Here is a 23,114-nt window from a genome sequence, read left to right as displayed (position 1 = left end):
TAGATAAAGATGCAATGCATTCATAGTTCTGTTGAATAGGTGAACTGATAGATGTCTGTTTCTCTGTCCTTCTTGCTGTTTTCATCAAGGTGAAATGTGAAAAATGCACGTGGAGGGGAAAATAATTATCTGAAACATTGAATAGACATGGACAGACAATAACTCGCATTGCATGGAGACACCAAGCAGAAAATCAAACTGGATTTTTCATTTGTTTAAAAGCTGAAAATAGCTGTCAAAATTGCCCCCAAAAATACTACAAACAAACACAAAACACACCTAGCGACATAGCTATGCATTCACAAGCACACACACACTTCTTCTCCATACGTTGACACACAGAATATGACCATACTACAGCCAGATCTGTTATCGTGGTTAATTACAACTCCCACCTCAGATATACAGGGCTGTAATTAGCCTCTTAAAACATGATTAACATGTCTCAATTAAGCCAGTCAACATTTGCATAATAGATTAGCTGTCCTAATTGCAAGTGAGTTTATATCAGAGGACAGGGAACAGCAAAAATACACGCTGTTGCTTCTGATGTGCACTGATAATGTAGTAAATATAAATGAATATAGAGGAAATGTCATGGGGTAAAATGGAATACAGTCTATTTATGTTTGATATAACTCACTTTAAAAGCAAAGATAAACTCACGATCAGCACACTACCGCTACTTCCAATAATATATTACATGTTTATTATTACTCACTAAGAGGAGAGTTTCTGGTAAGCAGAGGAATAGTTTCCTATAAACTCGCAAATCAAAGCCCAGGAACATTTTCTCAGGAAAACTTTGCACTCGTTTTGAAGTTATTTATTTGAAGTTATTTATGAGAGAACAGACAGAGTCCTGTTCAGCCTTATTTCCGTGGAAACTAAAACATGGGGGGATAAACTGCTGCTTCGGCACTTCCAAGCAAGGGACAGATATACAGTCTCCCAGCTAGCGCGGGGAAACCAAGGACATAGCCATTAGTTTCAGGACAGCGCCACATTGGAGACTAATGCCTCCATCTGTCACCGGAGATGAGAGGAGAGTAACAAAGAGAGGCAACACTAACCCCTGAACTCATCATGGACAGCCATGTCAATTAAATACTGAAAAACAGCAGCACTGGGAGCCATAGTGACCAGTCTATCCACGGCTTTATGGGAGCTTAACCAGTACTTCCGTTAACGTTTAATCTTCATGTTTTATGAAATAAATAATAAATAGTAATATTACATTTCATCACCAGGCACCTTTACATTTATTTCAAGCCTACCTACTATAGCTAAAACACACAACGGATTAATGGATTAGCTTATTGTCACACAAAAAAAATCTGCAATTTAATTGATTGATCATGTCAGTCATTTCTGAACCAAAAAGCCAAACCTTTGTTGCTTCCAGTATACCGATGTGAGGATTTGCTGCTTTTTATTTCTTTTCTTTTATATTATTGTAAATTGAATATTTGGACTGTTGGTCAGACAAAACGAGACATTCAAAGACGTCGTTTTGGTCTTTTTTTTTTAAAGATTAGACACTAAATTATTAAAGTAGTGTGCAGAATAATCAATAATAATAAAAAATAATTGTTAGTTGAAACCCTACTTATAACACAGCACTTGCAGGAGAGTTCTCAAAAGAAAACGTTGCGCTGTGCTAATGATGAAAACTACTTCTCCCAACATTCATGACAGGAGCCTTTAAAGTGACCAAACCAAACCAGTGTGAATATCTAAAATGTGTGTACATGTCTAATTAGCAGGGCAATAGCAGAGACTGATTCAGCAGGTCTCCAGCTTTGATAAGTTCAAGCGATGTATTGCATTATCCGTCTGATCACATTAGTCATGCAGGAGCTCTCCATCTGACCCAAGCCTGCATGGGGGTAGTGAGGCTACTGACACACGAAACAGTCCCTAGGCCCGCAGATAGAGAGACACAGAGTGGGAGAGAGAGTGGGAGAGAGTAGGCCTGAAATCTGACACCCAGTAACACTGACTTGGTGTCTGGCTTCTCTTACTTAGTCAACCTGGACGTGCCAGCTTCCCTCGCCGTAATGGTTCCACACAAACAAAGACGTACTCAAACTCTTTTCCCAGGATGTGAAGCGAGGACAGGAAAACAAATTCTAAGTGCCTCTCAGGAACTATAGAAACAATGATGATAGTTTGTTTTTTTTTAAGTACAGAGGGGCCGGTAGTAAGGGCAAACATGAAATATAATCCTGGCAGCCAACAGGACCATCTGTAAGTGGTAACACAAACCGTCGCCGTTGGTTTTCCATAAGCCAGCGTGTGAACCTGAGCTTGTTTAAGCTTGCTAAATACTCTCCCGCCGTGGCACGAGCCCGACCCTGGCACAAATATACAAGGATTGGGGTGGGGTCATCAGTTAAGGCCGGCTCTGTCTGCTATTGGCATGCACTCCCGCCTTGTTTGTCAGCTGCTTGCCAGGGGACACCTCGCTGCTGCAATGTCCCATGTCGCTGCTGTCAACACTCACACAGCAGCGATATACCATGAAGAGGTATACATGCAACACACGTGAATAACTGCATGCAACAAATGGTATATGATCTTAAGAAACGTCTCTTCTCTTCAGCAAAAGGTCGAGGAGAAGGGCTGCTTCAAATTTGAACTGCTCCACTCCTGTTCTCCCGCTTGCACTTCTTCTCAAAGACACTCTGACTGCAGCTATGTAAAAAGCAAGGAGAAGCTGACTCTTTATACAGAATATAAAAAAGACCTGACAAATTACAGGCTGTACTCCGCTCACATACACTGCACTCAGCACATTTGGCTGTAAATGCCATGGTGAAGGTTTGAGTCATTTTCTCTGTCACTGCAGTGAAAGGATTTTCAGTTTCGTCTGCACAAACCTTCTATGGGCGAAGATGAGCCGCAGCTCAGCTCTTCAAACGCAGACAGGGAGGACACAGTAAGGCAGCCATTAAGGCTCAATTCTGTCATAAATTGTTTGGGTTATTCTTAACTTTTAAAAGGCTTTTCTGGCTTCATCAAAACAACGCAGCTGTTTAGGGCTTGTGGATTTGTGCTTTGGAGCATGTTTTTCAAAAACACTTGGAGTAAAAATAACTCAATTCAATCCATAAAGAAGAGAGAATATAAACTTGAAATATGTCCATTTCCAAACTTGGTCCTAATTTGCAGGCCGAGGGGAGCCACTGTCTCGTCAGAAGCTCTGTGAAATCCGGGGTTGCCAAGAACGGTGGGAAGAGAGGAGAGGCAGGGGGAAAAGCCAGGAAAAGGTCCAAGTCACTTTGTTCTTCTTTTTGGAAACGAACTCTGGTTGAACCCAGGGAGACGCCAGACAGTTTACAAAGAGCCAGGCATTACTCTCTCACTTTTTTAAGCCTTGCAACTTAGAAACAGGGCCCTGTAGCTTCCTCCTCACAGACAGCACTCTCTAACCTTTATATTTGGTGAAGAAGTGTCCGTTGGCTTATTCTACTTTTTTTGTTTTGAAAAACCCGCGCCAAACTCTGACTCATACAAATGAAATGTCGGTGAATAAGAGTTCATGTAAAATTAAGGAAAATGGTTTTGACTCCATACTAGCCCTGTGTTTATTTTTAACACGCAGGACTAGTATGGAGGCAAAACCATTTCCCTTAATTTTACATGAACCCTTATTCACCAACATTTCATTTGTATGAGTCAGAGTTTGGCACACGTTTTTCAAAGTGGGAAAGGCTCTCTCAATAACCTCAGCGACAGCTTCAAAGTGGTGTTCACAGATAAGGTTGTATTTGATATTTCCTCCATTGAAAAGCCACCTCTTAAACAGCACTCTGCCACATCCTTTCAGAGAATATTCCAAGGCTTTCATCATGTTAATGCCTGTTCTTTTAATCTGCTGTTAAGTGAGTAATAATTCACACATTCCTTTTCATGACTTTGACCCTTGTTGCAAACATAAACAGAAAATCCCTCTGACCTGCCTCTACATTTTAAAACAGCTCACCATCAAACTCGGCCAAGGAAAACAGACAGAGAGGAGTGAGAAAGCCCAAATGTCGGCATGAAAACACTCCTGTCCAATGACAGCACCTCGTCTGGGGCCTGCGCTGTTCACATGCGTGGTGTGTGATGTTTTTCAGGGAAAATGTGTCATAAATCATAAGAAAAACATGTCCGTTTGATGCCAAATAAATGTACAATGGCTTGAGAGAGGAGTAATGACCGTGATCTAAATTCTTTAAAATTAAAAAAAATTAAAAAATAAAATATTTGTTTTGCAAAATAAAGAAAAGAAGACACACACTAGGAATACGCTTTTGATCAGTATCACTAAGTGCAAGCAAAAAAAAAAAAAAATCCAGCAAACAAAATAAATAAAAGACAACATACCTGTTTTCTCCTTGATTTCACACAAGACGTTGAAGAGAGCAGGTTTCATTCTGTGGCAGTTCAGTGCATGTTTCCTAAAAAGATGACAGGACATCCCTTTCCAGATCAATATTCTAACAAGTGGCAATAGTTACAAAGCCACTTAAAAGAGTGGGGCATTCTTAAATCACAAACTATCATTATGAGCATCATTTTCCCTCCAGATTCTCCTGCTGTTTTGACTGTAAGAAGCAAGCTCCTTTATAAAACATATACAGGAGGCAAAGGGAAGACAATTATAAATATTTTTATCTATAACCTTTTGGGAAAAATAAAGTTGTGTGGACTGAATTGAATTATTTTTGTCACATAAATACACAATTAAAACCTTTCCTTGCAACATAATATGCAGCAAAAATCCACCCAGTTACACTACACCTAGAACACGCCTCAAATGTATTTAGCATTATATTTTGATCATTACTAATCTGCAACATGTTCTCATAGCCCAGGATTACACCGTAAGCTCCTCTGTAACAATGTAGAAGTGTCTGAGAAGAGTGATAACTGCTCCAACAGATCATCCTAATCTACATTTACCATACAATAATTAGCTGTTTTAAAACAAATGTGAACCCAAAAGTTGTTTCAAATAATCAAATGTGAACGTGTCAAGTTTTATGGGGTCTTTTTTTTTTCGCTTTCGCGCGGTCACGGCACTTCATCGGGCGTAATTGCATTCATTTAGAGGCACAATCACAATGTTATTATCTCCCCCCCCTTTGCAACCCCAACAACATTGGCTAATATTTCCGCTCTCTGATTAATAACACGGGTGTTTGTTTTTTTTGTATAGCCTCACCTCGCCTGGGCTTCGTCTAAGCTTTGGTCTGTGATGGTCATTATTTGCTGTAATATGTCTCCGATGTCCTGCTTTCTTCCCTCTCCGTCCGTCCCCGCCGTGCCATCCTGCATATGCTGCGCCATGCCAGGGTGTCCGGCCATGCCCACCCCGTGGGAGTGCATCAACCGAGGCTGCTCGTCCATCCTTGACCACGGTCCCTGCTGCCTCGCCTCCAACTTTTTTTTTTTTTTTTTTTTTTTTTAATAAATGGTTTTTAATATCAAGATTGGGGAAAAGAAGAGAAAATATCCTCGGAAATTCCTCTGCGTCTCTCTCAGCCCCGACACTCCTCCTTTTTCCTTGGTAAGCTTTTCTGGATTTGGGAGGAGGGAGACTGACAAACCCTCTCTCTGCTCTCTATCTCTCTCTCTCTCTCTCTGCTCTCCCTCTCTCTCCCTCTCTCTCTCTCTCTCTCTCTCTCTCTCTCTCTCTCTCTCGGTGTGTCTCCCAGCTGGTTTAGGTGAAATCTGATCTGAATCGCTGCTTTTGGCTTTGGCCACTCCTGCACCGCTACTGTAGGGAAGAAAAAAAAAACAGGATTGAACACTAAATGCTCCTTAGCTGATTAAAAGTGGAGCGCGTTGAGCTCCTCTTATGAAACCTCCGATTTAGCCTACACTCGAGAGCTTGCTGCGCTAAAACGCGCTAAAGACTCAACTTGCCTTTCAAGGTTTAGGATACAAAGTAACCACCAACTGTTATTGTTTCGCTTATGTCTGGTAACTGACTCATAATCAGAGTATGGATGGAAAGCCCCCGCCCCCCGAACCACGATTGGAGAAGAAGGAGCGCGCAAGCCACCTCGGTCCTCTCCGAAAACGTCAATCATCCTCCTCGGGAAGGTGGGACACTGTAATAAACATAAAGAGATGTGACCGGACCGGGTGGCTATACAGTGATGGATAGAGAGTGAATATGTAGCCTAATAAATAATTGTGAGTGGCAGTGAAGCTCTGACCCAACAGGACCGCATGGTGGTGCTTGTAGAAGACACTCTGTCACCCTGACTATATATTTTCCAGCTGAATATTTACATCCTTGTAATCAGTCAAAGGAATAATAAATCAAGATGGATTTATTAGTTTGTGGGAAGCACTTTTACAAGCCTTTTGTTGTAACACAGGACCACAACAGTTGTTAAAGCAAATGTACCGATGGCCCAGTTTAACCAGCCTAGTATTTAAACACCCGGAACTATTTTTGATAATTCATTGAAGGGAAACTTCTCCACATTTAACACATCAAAGTCTGTTGGAGAGAGGAAAAAATCTGACAAACCGCCCTAAGTGATGTGACTTACAAAAAAACAACAAAAAACCAGACATTTGTAGCTCCTCATCTCTGCTTGAAGATAGCGGCTTGAGACTACATTAGCTGCTACTATTGTGTATCAATGATGTTTCACCTCCGGGATTGTTCTGGTGCTGTCAAAAATTCCGCCGGATGTACCTCATTTCAGACAAATGTCCGTCACCTTAAGCTTTCTTTGTGTTGGTATTTTAAACTCCCGTCGATTTGAGAGGACTATGGTTACCCGCTCCTCAGATCTCTGCAGGGTAAATCCAGACAGCTAGCTAGACTACCTGTCCAATCAGAGGTTTCTGTTGAACGACTAAAACAACCTTTGAACGTACACATCTCCCACCAAAACAAGTTCCTTCCCGAGGATAGTTTGCAGAGGCGCCATTTCTCCGTCTTAGCGCCGCCCAAGACGATTGTGATTGGTTTAAAGAAATGCCAATAAACCAGAACACGTTTTTCTCCCATCCCAGAATGTTGTGTGCTAGGCTATTACTATGGTAACACACTCAAATCTCCGACCAGGTTGCTTTGTGGGTTATGTAAGCGCTAGGTTTTGACAAGGAAGAACGTGTAGAATACAAAAAAACTACGATATCTCTGATTCTGCTGCATCAATTTTTACCACTTAGGTCAGACAATGTTATCGAAGTGCAACGCTAAATCAGCAGAGTACTCTTTTGTACATTTTCAATGCAAAAATGGCAATAATTCACCTTTTAAAACTCAAGTGTGACTATTTTCAGGTTTCAGGTTTTTACTTAACCAAACAATTAATCAAAACAAAAAATGAGCAGATTAATCAATAATGAAAATATATAACACCTACATTTAGACCTGTGTTCAAATTGCAATTTGCATCAAACATGTTATATTTGTTGTTGCATGCAAATTATCCCCCATTAACACCTAAAAAAACCCTAAATCATAGTATGGATATGCTGCAGTTCTGTGCCTCAGGGTCTGGTCTCTGCTATATCCAAATGCTTCCTTCCCTTCTTTTACTGGCCGGACAGAAATCGATCAGTCAGTTTTCTCATTACGTGCTGAATAGGGAGGTAGGGCAGTAATTGTCACAAGGGGCAGGGTGAGGTTGAGGGTAGTGGTGGTGATAATGTCTGACACTAAGGAGCTGCAAGACTGCACAGTACAGCCCTGAAATGGAAGTCTTCAGTCCAACAGCCATTCGGCTTCATTTTATAACCTATTTAACAGGGTCATAATGACAGAGGATTATCTTTGTGTTGTAGACCTTAAAAGTGATGGTGGTTCAGTTAAAAACATGCATACAGTGGGAAAAGAACATTCATCAGGCATGACAAATATACTATTCTTATATTTTTGACTCAATAATTTGTCTATGAAATAGCAAATATAACACCACAATCTAATGTGAGGTTGGTTCGTCAAATCCCGATCCATACCTCTCACACATCAGTCTTCTTAGGGCAGATTTAAAATCAAGGGCTCCATTGATTAGTGTGAAATATGATCTAAAGAGCTCATTCTCTTTGCTCTAAATTCAAATTTATTCCACTGTAAGGCAATAGACAGAAATTACCTTATTGCTTGTGGATGCTTTGGGAAAGTAAACTCTCAATAGAATAAATGAGACCTTGTTTGTGGCTCTGACGGCTGTATTTCAGATAAAGCAGCATCTGCAGACTTAATGAAAAAGAAAAAACAAAATTATCTGACATCGCATATTTTCCCTCTATTAAAACCAAATGTGTTGTTGCAGCATTAATAATCCTGCAAATAAGTGGGACTTGATTATAATTGCAAATATATTTTGATGTAAAAAATATTCTTATAAATAGATGTTTTTCTCCAGAAGTTGCAGAGTTGTTTTTCAGACTTATAAATGTTAATGGCAAGCATGTTGGAATTCCCAAAAGAAATATGAACTAGTTGAGTTTGTTGAGCTGTGGTGTGTTTACCATCATCCAGTGAGGCCGCTCTGATAAATATGGAAGAAGACAGAATGCACCATGGATTATAATACATTTGAGATTGGGTAATGGCTGCTTTTATCGTATTTTTTCACACAAGCCAAAATAATATAAGGTCTCAGGTAATATGTTTGGATGGTCTACCTAATTTAAAATCAATAAGCAGTATATAAACACTTGATAAATGGTTTATAACACACTTTAATGTAGTACCAATTTACCATATTTACCAAAAATAAGGAAATTTCAATCATAATTATTTAGCTATTTATTTTACTATTCATGCTTGATAACATTGTATTACATATCTGTTTGAAGCTTTTATGAACCATACACATACAAATCATTCTCAATCAGTTTGAAATAGTTAATAAATGTTTTCAAACTCAAGAAAACATTGCATACAATTACAACTATGTTATGTTATCAAGCAATCGTGTTTATGGGTGCTTCACAAGAGAAGTCAGAGTTGCTGAAAAATCATATGAAAAACTCATATTTGCTTTTATCTACATTACAGCGTGTCAAATAAATAAAGCATCTATTACGTTAATACACTGCTTATGAATGCTAAATTGGAGAATTTAATATAAGGTTTTACCACATGTCTTATAATCTAACCGTAGCTCAATATTTCACAACAAATAACGTACACACATGCTGACTGCACAGCACACATCCTCCTATCTGGACCAGGGTCAAACAACTCCTCCCAGAGAGAGCTGCAGGTCAGAGCAGGGTAAGTTATGTATGAGCTAGGAACACACCGAGGGAGAAAGCAACAACTGCATGGCACATCTCTCCAGGAAGTAACCTTGATGAAAAATTCAGTTGTTTGCAGCTCTTGGCGTCCCTCAGGCATGAATAAAGTAAGGCCCAGACAGAGAGAAAAGACCTGGGCTCAGCTTGAAACTACCCACTGCTGAAAAACCCACATGGGCCAGCATTAGGAGATGGGCAGGAATTAAACTTTAATCACACCTCAAATAGATTAAGCAACAGGAGCCGAGTCAGCGTTTCCAAGCCCTTGCTCTGCCTCTGTTGACCATCCTCCTTTGAACTCTGTTCCAGTTTTCTTTGCACCTCAGATTAGCTTTAAGCAAAAGAGGTCCTGGAAACACACCTGATGTAAAATATAAATCATCTTAAGGATTGCGCAAGAGATTTAGTATCACAGAAAAAGGCCGGTCAAAAGTGACGCAGCAGAGGTTGAGATGTCCTTTCAGTCCCATATGCTTTATATTTGAATTCCTTAGTGTAGGTCATGCTGGAGCCTACGATACTGCTGCTACTGGAGACATTTCGGTTGGAAAATAATAAAATTAAGATGGCTGAATTCTATTTAGCTACTTTAGTTTCAGCGTCCTTGTTCCTTGGGCCCTCGCTCCCATAAATGCCATAACATAATTTAATGATACAGCTTTCTGGACATTTTTATTAAACCGAATGAATTAAGTTCTGATAATAAAATAAAAAGAGTCAGTTCAGGATGTCTGCGATGCTCAGGAAATATAGTAATCGTTTTACAGCTGTTTCTTTTGTAATGATTGTGCATGGTAAAAAGTCATTTTGGACCAGTGTGCGCGTCACATGACGCAATACCGAGTGTGGCCACTATGTCGAAGATGCCTCAGAGCCAATCACTGTGTCTTCGCTGTGAGGAAATACGGCAGAATTTCCGGCAGCACCGGAGCAAACGCGGAAGTAGAATATAGTAGATATACACTACCTCCACCCTGTTTTCCCCTTTCGGATCTGCTGATCAGCGGTATGAGCCCAAATATTGATTTAAATGGTCCGCCAGAGTCTAGGATTGAAACTATTCTAGCATACTGCAGGATCAAGTCAATCAAGAAACCAAGCTGTGTAATAATACACGGTAACACCTGTACTTTTCCTGCTACACTTTATGACAACTCAACATGTTGACTGTGAAAACGGCCTATTTCCATTATGAAACTGAAAAGCATCTTTCATCGGGCTTTTTGCTAAAAATGTGTCATTTCCAAGCTGTAGTCTCCTGATGATCCCATCAGGGTTATGTTCTAAAAACTCCCTGAAATTGTACTCCTCTTTATGAATCTTAATGTGTAAAATTTGCATAGTGTGCCTTTAATTCAGTTCTGGGAGTGAACATGATGTTTTCTCAGTAACCATGTTTTTGAAACTTGATTCCAGAAATCTTAAAAAAAACAAAAACAACAACAACAGCTGGAAAACAGGTGACTAATGTCTTTGTGCCTTTATTTAAGGAAATCACATTTTAGGACTCAAGAATAGTCTAGTTAAGATTTTACGTTGTTTCACTCCTTGTTCCTCCGTTTTGAGAAAAACAAATTCCTGTCTTTAGCCCGGAAGGATTTGCTTGTATCTGTGTAGCTAATTATCATTTTTAGTGTGGATAAGCTGGATGTGTCTTTGTGCAGCTGAGGCTGGGTCAGGGTGAAGGATGACTGATATGAAGGGGTTGACTTGTCACATAGCATTTGACTTACTATCCTTGGAACAGGATAAAAGGGGAGCAAAATGTCAAGTGATACAAGTGACGCATCCTCACTCACACACACAAACACACACACAGACACACACACACGAACACACACACACACACAGAGAGGGTTGAGAAGATGAATGTTTTATAATAAAACCTAAAAACCCACCAGCCATTCTGTGGATGGCATGTAAAAACAGTAAGCTTATCAGTTCCGTGAAAATAATAGTCACCAGTGGCACTCGCAGTGTGTGTCAGCCACAGGATTTCCATGCCCTTTTCCGTGAGTGTGTCTGTTCTTGCTGTAGGGCCCCTGTAAGCCCTTAGACCTCTTGGCAAAGCGTGGGCTGTGCCTGGTGGGGGGGGGGGGAGCCGGAGCCTCAGAGCCTGCTAGCTACTCTGTGAATTTTCCCAGACTCATTTGCATTCATAAAGAGCCTACTCCTTGTCACAGAGTGTTTTCTTTTTTAGTCTGCCTCCAAAAATCCTGTGCGACTCCTGGTGGGAGTGCGCCGGGAAAATCTGACTGTCAAAGACGACAAGATGAATGAATCCCTGTGTCAGACAAGTGTGGCTTCAACGATGACAGATGGAGGAGAGCTGTCCCTTCGTCGATCGGTAGGCTTCATTTTAGAATAAATAAATCTGAATTCCCCCCCCCTCCCATAATTACAAGGATGCTTTATTTGACAGCTCTCTGTGTTTGTTGATGGGAGGTGTGGTGTGTGTGTGTGTGTGTGGTGTGTGTGTGTGTGTGTGTGTGTGTGTGTGTGTGTGTGTGTGTGTGTGTGTGTGTGTGTGTGTGTGTGGTGGTGGCACTGACCAGGTGACAGCTTGATTTAATTCCACATGGGAGTGACTGCAGTGTGGTGCAGTGGTTTTCAATTCTGACGTTGTCATTCTAGCTTTCTAATCAAGCCCTGGTGCCCACGTGGAACAGCAGGTGAACGTAAACATACAATTAATTGCAATTAATTTTCAATTCTCCATTTCACACATCTGCCCCGCTGAAGTGTCCATGAGCAAAATGCTGCATCCCCTTTACCATTAGGAAAGTTGTTATGGAAGCATCCCAACACTCTGGCCTCTTGTTAAAGAAGGACAAGGGCATCACAAAGAATGCTCAGGCCCATTATCATGATCTTCTTTTAAACTGATGTACAATGAACTGCTGCTACAGGGGGACCCAAAACATACATTGCACAGATTTTCTTTTATGCAAAAATGGAAGGAAAAAAGAAACTACACAAGGCTTTGAAGAGCTTGTTGTTTTTCCACTAAACAGTGGAAAACAACAGAGCAAGTTGAATGTGAGCGACACAGATTTCCTAAACCTCAAAGAACACGGCACAAGTAGAGGATGATAAAAAAGGAGAACATCTGGTGAGACGAGCACAGTGCCAGGACAAGACAAGCCATGTGTCTGGCAAACACATACCTACACACATTCCAAAACACACACACACACACACACACACACACACACACACACACACACCCCACACACACACACACACACACACACACACACACACACCCACACACACACACACACACTTATTCATGCATGCACAACACAAACCTGCCTGCCCCCAAACTTGCAAACAAGCAAAAAAAAAATCCCCCCTACACACATTACAATCACACACTTGCACGTTACATTCATTGTGCTGGCACTCACGCACAGCAGGGTGCAGTAAGGAAGAAAGAAAAAAGAAAAAGTAGGATGTGATTGGAGAGTCTGCTGTTTAGACAAGACTAATCTGCATACTCAGAGGCTTAGAAGTGAATATGCATGAGAGAATAAAACGATATGCCTTCAAGCAGACCACCCGCTCTCTTTGGATTACTGTGCCCACCTCCGAGCCTTTTATCTTCTTGTTGGCATGCAATCAAGCTGATTTAGTGTGTACTGGCTGAAGGTTTCACACAATGGTATGTACTTAAAAGATGTTAACCTGTTGAGAATTTTTTTTAAACACTGTCACCAAAGCAAAAGGAAAATTCAAAAATATAAAGGGTTTAAAATTTGACCAAAATATGTACCAGAATTATCCTAGAGGGTGTTTCTTAGTGCATATTGTTCAGGCCTGATTTGATTTAACTGGAAGAACCAACGGAAGAAAAAGAAACCAAATAGAGAGAGAATGAATACTGTATTTGGAAGAACTGCTCTGTATTAGACACGGAGCTCTGATTACCCATCAAATATTGAAGAAATGTCTGCTGGAACCATGAATTCATAGATCAGACAGACTCTAAGACTGTCCTCGCCAATGAATGAATATTTCATTTCAGAAAATAGAGTGGCCCTGAAAGGCACCATTATCAAACCCTAATGTCGGGGGGGAAAACATTCTCCACATTTAGTTGAAAGTTAGGGTGAAATGATAAGAGTTGTCCATGCGTAACACAATCTGATGGGGTAATGCATTGGCATCACATTAGCATGAGTGTATTTGACTCCATGACAGGGCGAGTGTGCCTCTGTGTGTGTGTGTGTGTGTGTGTGTGTGTGTGTGTGTTGTGTGTGTGTGTGTTGTGTGTGTGTGTGTGTGTGTGTGTGTGTGTGTGTGTGTGTGTGTGTGTAGGTTTTCCCAAAGGATCAAATGAGAAACTGGGGAACTTGGAGCACAAGGGTTTTTAATTTATCATCTCGCTCATCTGGTGAGAAGGAACAAAAGTAAAAATGAAGAAGAAAAAACTCAGCTCACGCAAAGTCAGCGCAATAAGGTGTCGATAAATAATCAGATGTTTTAGGTAGTCATCTAATTTTTTTTTTTTTTTTTACTTTTTTCCCATTCCCATGCTTCTGATACCAAATATTGTACCCTCGTCTAGAGATTTTGCATTAATATCTGTTTAGATTAGGAGGCATGACTTGAGGCAAAGAAGCAAAAACAAATATTGTGGAAAATATTTTAACCCATGTGTTGTCCTGGGTCAAATTGACCGTTCAATTTGTGTTTTTATATCATATATTATGATTTCTTTCAACCAAATTGCCCAATATAAATTGGCATATTCCATTACAACATTCTTTGGGTAAAATTACGATATTCATTGATTTTTTGGGTGTTTATTTAACTATTGACTTGATTCAATTTTTTTTTATATTGATTTCAAACTGTCCGGGCTAAACTTGACATATACACAATTGTGATTCACTCAACATCCTTGATCTGAACTATTAGTCAAATGTTTTGTTGTGCCTTGTTAACTAAAAACTTACGTATAATTTGATATAAATGGTTGTTGACATGAATTCCAAGCATAAGTGTAAAATATTACCACTAGTTTACAACCAAAGCTTGAGTGTAATATTTAAACAAAAAATTATTTTGCCGCCTTAGTTAACGAAGACAAACTTAACTGAGCTAAATTTGGCTATAGCAATTGTAATGTTGCCAGAATTCAGAATACGGGTTTTGTAAATACTATTATTAACAGTGTAAAACTCCCGACATTGGCGGACATATCTAGGCTAATGCTAGCAATGCTAATCAGAATCAGAATCAGAAATACTTTATTGATCCCGAAGGGGAATTCTATGTTACAGTTGCAAGAGTATATAAATATCAGAGTAGAAATATAAATAAAGAAATATAAGGAGTGTGGATATGAACGGTGTTTACATAGTTAAAGGAATTATTATGATACAGTATTTAAAAAATTAAGGAGTTGTAATGGTGAACAGTAATAATGAATAAATAGTAGCAGAAGGGTATTGCATGAATTTTAAGCCAATGTTATTGCACAAAACAGATAATATTGTCCAGTTTCAAAGTGTCAGACACTTAGAGCGAGAGTTAGAAAGTTTGATGGCCACAGGCAGGAATGACTTCCTGTGGCGCTCTGTGGTGCTAAATATTAGCCTTGTTGGTCTCCCCTCTTGTTGCACATGCGCATGACTTACACCACAACCAAATGTTAGCGATTGGTTTTGGCCGATCCAATAGTTTGAAACTTCAACAGAGTATCTGCCTTTAAGGAAGTTAACACTTGTCAATGGAGAAAGGCCAGACCCTCTGTACAAATGAAATGTACAAGAGTTTGGTAGGACCAGGCTACCCCATTTCCTCCCATTGAAATATTTTCCTCAGTGTCCTTTCCTGGGCTCTGTATATTTGTATATATAATGTGAGGCAAATATTTTCTTCTTGGTTAGATATGCTAACTAGGGAGCTATTTAAAATAGAATCCATATCATCCTTTCGTAAATCATCACTTATATGCAGCAAAAATGAAATGTTTTTGGTTGTTGATGGTGTACAGTAGGCGGAAATCTGATTACTCAGCATACTGCAATTAAACTGGGGTTATAGAGTAATCAGACTAATGTGACGCATGCAAACTCTTTATTTGATTTTCCGCCTTCAATTGTTTTTTTTGTTTGTGTGTGCATTCAAACAGGTACCCATGTCATAATCCACAGTGTACACCAAGAGCAGGAGAGGTCATCCTAAGGAACAACACCTGCAAAGTCTCTGTGGTTCTCTTTCTCTCTTTAATTTTCCTTGCACATAGAGAAAGACAAAGAGAGGGTGAGAGGAACAGACAGAGATCTCGAAGGTGTGGAAATAGTTAAAGCCATAAAGACGTACAGTGCCTCAGCCCTGACCCCATGCCCTCCTAGGTATCCCCCTGCGCAGAATTCTTATTCCCTCCCAAACTGACAAAGTGTTTTTAATCTTTTCTTTCCCTCTCTCCTGGAGATTGGGGAAACAAAAATCAATAGCTCCTGGCAGGCGATCTAGCAGGCTGGTGAATTACAGGGTCTGCACTGCAACCAGAGCGCTGCATCATAGGGGCCTTGGAATGAGAGACCTTGGGAGAGGCATCAGAGACACGGAGGTTGCAGGGTCACTCTGGGTCCGTAGTGTGAGGAGCGGGGTATTTACTGCCTAGGCCAGCTCGCCGCGATGAAAAATAACTGCCAAACAGCACAGAGAGAGGGATGGCTGGGGTGAGAAGGATGGTGAGAGAGACTGATAAGACAGACAGAAAGGAAGCGAGAGAGAGGTTTGTGGTGCATATAAAAGCAGCTAAAGTCTTGGGAGAGTTTGTTATGATTTGTGTGTGCCCCCCCCCCCCCCCCCGTGCTATGTGACATACAGGTATGATGTCAAGCAGAAGACTAATGCTTTTTTCCTTGTCTCTCCCAAATGGGAAATGATTCATTAGCTTTTGGTTATTTAGAACGTGGCAGCGCTGGCAGATCAATATGCATGGGCCCATCTGTCAATATGTGATTTCTGCTTGTAATTAGCTGATGTGGGCCAGTGGTTGTGAATATTGCCTGGCAACTGACAGCCTGGTTGTTTCTGTCATCACTGGGGGGTGCACAGGTGGTAGTAGCTCATTGCCGATCGATAAAATACTGTGCTTCAAGGTCCAAACCAGGTTCATAAAGACACCCTCCATGATAATATATGGAGTAAAGAGGCATTTCTAAATTTTTATTCATTTCAGTATGAAGGAGGGTTCAGATTTATGCTCAAAACCAGAAGTAATTCAATCATAAATCCTAAATAATAACAATGAAAGTTGAAGTTTCTACATAACATTTTTAACAGACATTTCTGGAAACATACATTTACTCCAGAGGTGGAGGCTGGTTCTCAGGCACTATGAAAATGTGTCAAATCACTCAATTAAAACAACTCGAGACAGCTGGCAGCGAGACAATTAGGAGTGTGAAAATGATAATGATGATTATGATGAACACAAATTTTAATTGCTTTGTTTTCAAAGTGAGCAGATATTTACAGGCTAGTGTGCAAGCTAGTCTGTCTGTGGCTAACGTAAATTTCTTGGATCAGTTGAAGTCACTTTAACAACTTTCAAATGATGACATTATCGCTGTCCGATGACAAACTAATTTCAATGAGTCTCCATATTGGGAGATTTTTAATTTTTCACATAAACTAGCAGATTAAGTGTTTCTTTATGGGTTGAAACCTACTTCTATAGGAAAACAAACCACTTAAAAATGTATTGAATTGTCTGGAAATTGTCACCATGGATAAATTATTAAGCAGCCCTGAGCACAGGCTCACGAGCCTAAGGGGCTAGGGGCTATGTTAAAAAGTTAAACAATAATAGACAAAAAACAACCACAAACAGACACAGAACTACCACAAACACCACAAAGACACGTACGGTGACCGTAGAGATATGCAAAATGACCACAAAAAGATGCAAAACAACCTCAAAGAGACACAAAACAACAAGTCTGGCTATCACCAGACCAAGCCAAGCTCAATGAATTTGAGATTGAGCATTGGTCCGGCGAGTCTGCTCTGTATTTTCTCTGCACAAGAGGCGTGACCAACGGGTACAGTTAAAATGACTCTGTACGCAATTGGAAAGTCTTTCAACCAATCAGACCAACGATTCAGGTGACGTAGAAGCGACAGCGCCATCAACGGGCTGCTGCCATGGATGTATAGAGAGGTTGCTGAGCTTCGGTGGCGTTCTGTGGCCGCTAAGTTTTCCAGACCGAGATACAGAGATATTTAACAACAACAAAAAAGATACAAAATGAAATGAAAAAACAAGAAATGCAAAATAACCATGTCTTCTAATCAGTCTATGAAGCCGAAAACAGGGCAGTTTTTCTTCATTCTGCAGATTTTACAGTTTGAACACAAGCTAATGAGAGACGACCAACACATTTGCACATCTGTCTGTACAGACATCATCATTATTATCCAGGCACACCAAAAACACTTGAATCTTTTTAACTTGTTACATTAAATCAACTGCCAAATTAAATGTATTGACTTTGTCTAGGTTTCTGTTTGCTTTCCATTACACTAGAAGCAGAACTATGGAGTTTATTCAACTGCATCTTGTGTCATTAAAACAATGTCATTCATTGATCTCTAAACTTTATTCTTAAACTAATTTTCTTTTTCAGTACTACAATGGAGCTAATGTGTTGTATTCCCTCATTTTATCCAGTCCCAGTTCATAAGTTCACTCAAATAGAAAGCCAACAAGCAGAGGTGGTGTAAACCCATGCACAAGGATGCCTCTCTGTCTCTCATTGGCATTTGCATATTAGAGTGTTTTCTGGGGAAAATGAGCTGTAGAAATTAATTCAGGATTAATTGGTGCCTTTATCTCGTTAGGACAATCTAATTTAGGGGATGATGGAATTGTTTAGGCTCCCTTTTGCATAATTGGATTGCGGTGAATGGCTGTCATTACCGTCTTTTTAGCATCGTCTGCGGGCCCCCTCTCTCTCTTGCAGGCCCCAGCCTCATAAAGAGCGATGATGTGTTACGCCAGTGTTTTGCTAACCCCTGAAACACACCAAGCATGCTGCAAAGAGGAAAGCATGTGGCTAACCGCTCAGCAGTGATTAAGTCTCTTCTCAGGGCCATTAGCATTACAGCAAGCAGCGCGTTGTTGAGGAGATTTCACATGAACACATAAGCATGTGGCTAACAACACGGCGATCATCGACTGTTAGAGACAGCGATTAGTTTTTAGTCTCAGCCGAGTTTTTAGTCAGGGTTTGTGGTTCTGACAGCATTACCTGACCCCTGAGATGAGTTATGTCCAGGAGCTGGAAATAACATCTCAAAATATCTCAATGCAAAGGCTTTCCTTTTCTTTTCTTGTCCAACACATTTCCGGCACATTTCACCCTTTCATTACTTCAACAATATTTCTGAGACAGTTTGCAGTGGGCAGTTTTTTTTTTTCCAACGTAGGATGAAAATCAATAAGCGAGGAGCTAAGCTCATGTAAAGGATCACTCACTGGAATACCTGATCTTCTCACTTCAACAACATTGATGTAACTATGGAAACAAGTTCCCAAGATGAACGGGGATATACCTATCTCCTGACAAAAGGGTTTTTTATATCTCTCCCAGCCAGTTACCCTATACCACAACACTGGAGAAGCTCATATCTGCAACTACCCTCTATGATACCATCATCATTTTTCTGAAAGCACAAATTCTATAGATATTATTCTGCGGGTCGCTCTCTGGTAAACAAGGCAGAGTGAAATCTAATCTATGGTGCTGATACTCTGGCTGTGCCAGGCTAATTGAGTTGATGTAGTCTGTCCCTGGAGAAGCTGGACATACAGTAAAGACGGACTCTATCAAGTCATATAGCTCATGTACTGTACTCACTGGAAGTGACTTGTGTTTATATTGTCACAGGTGTCAACAGTCACGATGCACATGAAACTACCGACACTACAACCTGATCACTTGCATGTTACTATGAGGGTTAATCTGCAGAGAAGAAACAACACGCTAGAGTGTTTCCTGATGTCTGCTGTCATTCTCTGCTATGCTTTCCTCCACCATGTTCATGATGCATACTGTGTCATGCTTGTGATGCATTTTAGCCCCCCTCTCTTCGTCTAGTGCCATTTCCATTCTTTGCATAAATGCAGTCTAACAGTATTAAGTATTCATGCATGTTGGGGAAGGTGGTGCCTGTCCTTCAGGGTAAGTGTCAGGCCTGCGTGCGGCACAAGAAAAGCCCCGGGGAGAGGAGAACATTAGGATCCATCAGCCTGACAGACAAATCATTCTCTCATGTAAACATAAATATGAGGGTATGTTTCCACCGCCATCCCACTATCTGTTGCTAGGCTACCTTGCATTAAGCAGTGTAGCTGTCCCTGTTCATTTTGCTCCAGGGATTCCAGCAATACCATCATATAACCTGCTGAGTCTTAATGAGAAGGCCTGCTCATATGAGTGGATATGAACATGGTGAGATGTGAAATTTATTCAAAACACAGGAATTCAGATGTCTGTAAACGTAGTAACAGCATGGAAATGTTTATGAAAAAGTGTTTTGGAAAAGAAGCTTTGAGGGAAATATCTCTCTGCCTCCGCACAGACACACCTGACACAAGAAAAGGTCACAATGGATCAACGCACACACAAACACACACATGCATGCACTGATGCAACACACATTGGCTCACAATAAACAATATGTGACACTGAGCTCCATAAAGGTCATTTGCCGTTGAGAAATCACTGATCCCCAAAAGCATTAACAAAGTCAATTAACTATTCTCCTACAAAGAAGAAAGGAACCCATCTCCAATAAAAATAGAGCGTAGAGTGTCGTCCAAGCACCTCCACAATTATAACAACTCTGCGTCCCCAGATAATTATGTGAGCCATAAATGGATAGAGAAAGACAGTAGAAGGCAATGGTCACTGAGAAGAAAGAGCAGGGAGATGAGGGAAAGGAGCGCCAACAGCTGGTTTGAATAGATTGTGTGTGGGATGAATTAAAAAGTTGAACCTTTCCCTGGCCGTATTCAGATGTCTGCCTCTGGGTGATTAATCATGGCCGTCAGGACCTGTAATCCCTTTCAGTGGGAAACAAATGCAGCCACTGTCCTCTCCTTTCCAAAGCGCCCAGGGCCCAGGGCCACCAGTCCGCCTGCCTGGTCACAATACCTGAACCACAGAGAAGGCACCCTGGGGAGTGGGGCTGTGTGGACACACTGTAATCTGCTCCAAACATGATGGGATGAACAAAAACAGCAGATTTCAACAAAATTGTATGGCACCCTTTATTGGTTTTGTACATTCTTTTTGTGTTACACAGTCAATAGTTGAGGCAGGTGGCACGACTGCAGGTCCAACTGGTGAATCGTAAATGGAGCAGCTATGAAAAAAAACAACAACCATGCCTTCAGGGATTTAAAGAAAGCTGTGAATGGCTTTCAGATGACAGATGAGTTTTCTCCCTGACTGATATCAGACCTCTTCTGCTTGCAGCTGCTTTAGTCAGTGAACTTCATGTCACGTTCTTACATGGTGGTAAACAGCTGATCTAGTTTAGAAAAGACAGTGAGAAAGTCAAGAGCCAGCAACATTGAGGGCCCGGGAGAAGAAAGTGTGTCATCAGCATAAAAATAGAAGCCCTCTAACGAATTCCTAATCATATCCCCCATTTCCTCGAGGGGCTATGCTAAAGAGGTTAAAACACCAGCCGGTAGATGAGAATATGTGGCGCATTAGCTCTAGAGATTAATTCCCGGCATTCCAAAGGTTTTCACTGTTATTGATTGTTTAATTCCTCATTATCTCATAGAACTATGAAACATGACTATTCTCCGTGCAGCCCTGTGTCCTTTCTGCAAATGTTAAAAGCTCAATGGAGAGAAAATATCTCCTCAAAGTCTAACACTCGAGGGTATCAGTATCAGGTATGAGTTGTGGCTACTTTGTCAATCAATCAAAATGCCACATGCACTACTTACACATCAAAGGCAGTGGAAAAGCATAAAACTGAAATTATTCAAGTAATGCCTGTGTGGCTTTTACAAGTGAATAAATTGAATGCCCTTCAAAGGAGCGCCCCCATACTGATTCTAATGGTGTATATGGCCTTGGAGTGATCACCTAAAAAACAACAACGTAGTATTACAAAAAATCCTTTGTATCCAACAAAAGGCAAATGTCAGTGTTCCCACTGAGTGAAAGAGTGCTTTTATATGTGTGAAAGGTTGTGAGGGTAGTAATTCAGCGCGGCTGCAGAAGGTGGTGTATGTTGGCAGCATGGCAGACTGTGGAGAATGGGCCATGGGCAGCTGTTTCCAGAGCCTTTGTGTGTCTCTGTTTGACCAGGCGTCTCCTGGTCCACAGGAGCACAGCTCCAACACATCTAGCAAAGAAACAAAGCAACCATTATCAGCCCTATCTCATCCCCACCCTGTCTCGACTCACTGACACGCAGGGACAAACAGTGGCAGAGCCCAGCCGCTCAGCTTTGCTGGGGGACACTGAAGCGGACACAGAAGCGGACTGGGAGGTCCATTAAACACATAGGCGACACCTTAGCTGTGGACAAACATCAACACAATAGCATGCAGCTCTGGTTGCCACGGAGATGGGAGAAAACAGAGTACAGCGCCAGCGGTGACAAAGAAAGGGAGGGGTCAGGCATCATGGGCCACTGGCAACTGAAAAGCCACTGAGAAACACCCTCTTTACTTTGTGTCACAAACACTGTATACTTAAAAGATCCATTCAGTTCCATGTAAAGAATACCATTACCAAAAGTCCGGTGCATACAAGATCTGCAAAAGTTTGCGAATGAAAATAGAGTTTCTCCAAACAAAGATGTGCAAGTTCAAGTAACTCTAGTAGTATACTAAATGTTCTAAATAGTCAGTGGATCTCCTGTTAGCTAATAAACGTTGCACATTCCTTCAGTGAGTTAAATCCTGCCATGCGTTGTAGCAGAGCTGCGGTAACCCTATATACCCAGTGATTCACCCAGTGACTACACTTTGTAATTTAAGGTGTATCAGTTAATATCTGGACAATATACATATGCTTGTCAGGGAAAAACAATTATCCCAAAATCAATAGTATATGTATATTATTTTTATAAGTTTTCGGATAAACTGAAGGATTAAAAATCGCCCTTAATGGGTTGATCTACCACACACGACCACAAGACAAAAAGAAGCTAGTTACAAAAAGGAGCAAATTAATGTCTTTGGGTCACCTTTGTCAGAGCATGACGGTTGACTGTGTGATGAGATGCTTAGTCAGTAAATTAAGTGGTTAAGGTTAAACGTACAGATATTTGTTTGTTTTTTTCCTTTTGTTGCCTAAGCAAATTCTTGTCCTCAGGCTAAACCTTCAATCCTATTAAAATATCTAAAGAGGTGCCTTGTCTAAAAGCTTAAAACAAGCATGTTTTTCTAACTTCATACAAATATACACGGCCTTCCCAGGACAGCGAGACTATGTTGTTTACATTGTGCTATTAATCTGTTAACAGGAGCCGTTTTTTGTTTAATAATGACGCATGTCTCTCGTTGCCAACTGCTCTGACTTTGTTACGACCACAAATGCAGTTCAGTGTGTTACATGAACTATGTTTCTAATTGTGTACATAAATTGTTAAAGTACAACTGAGTTCAGTGAAGAGAGTGTGATGAGAGAAAAAGTCAAAGCTGTAGCATAAAAATTAGTGTGCATACTTGCGCATAACCAAGAGTTTACATGTTTCTGTCAGTAACTTTAGTGGCTGTTATTTTGAATACTATAAATTCTAATCACTGAATTACAAAACCTGACAAGTTCACAAACCCACGAAAT

General features: G+C 40.7%; 1 protein-coding gene and 1 long non-coding RNA gene across 5 annotated transcripts in view; one reads left to right on the top strand and one right to left on the bottom strand.

The window, feature by feature from the left end:
- The window catches only part of pbx1a (pre-B-cell leukemia homeobox 1a), a 49,810-nt gene extending 43,826 nt beyond the window's left edge, over positions 1–5,984 (bottom strand). For 2 of the 4 annotated variants that reach the window (XM_032531580.1, XM_032531583.1), the window contains exons 1-2: positions 5,216–5,982; positions 4,375–4,448 (exon numbers count right to left, since the gene is read on the bottom strand). In XM_032531580.1, coding sequence (XP_032387471.1) covers positions 4,375–4,448; positions 5,216–5,400 — 259 coding nt within the window. In that variant the 5' untranslated portion in view covers positions 5,401–5,982. Of the gene's footprint in view, positions 1–4,374; positions 4,449–5,215 lie in introns of all 4 variants that reach the window. The other 2 variants (XM_032531582.1, XM_032531579.1) reach the window with 2 other exon arrangements.
- Positions 5,985–9,817: 3,833 nt separating this feature from the next.
- On the top strand, positions 9,818–23,000 carry LOC116699083 (uncharacterized). The gene is made up of 3 exons (XR_004334362.1): positions 9,818–9,876; positions 13,217–13,220; positions 22,988–23,000. It is a non-coding gene; the product is annotated as an uncharacterized LOC116699083 (long non-coding RNA).
- Positions 23,001–23,114: the final 114 nt, after the last annotated feature.

Source organism: Etheostoma spectabile, chromosome 12 (assembly GCF_008692095.1).
Source record: "Etheostoma spectabile isolate EspeVRDwgs_2016 chromosome 12, UIUC_Espe_1.0, whole genome shotgun sequence".
NCBI lineage: Eukaryota > Metazoa > Chordata > Actinopteri > Perciformes > Percidae > Etheostoma > Etheostoma spectabile.
This window is presented reverse-complemented; position numbering and strand designations above follow the sequence as displayed.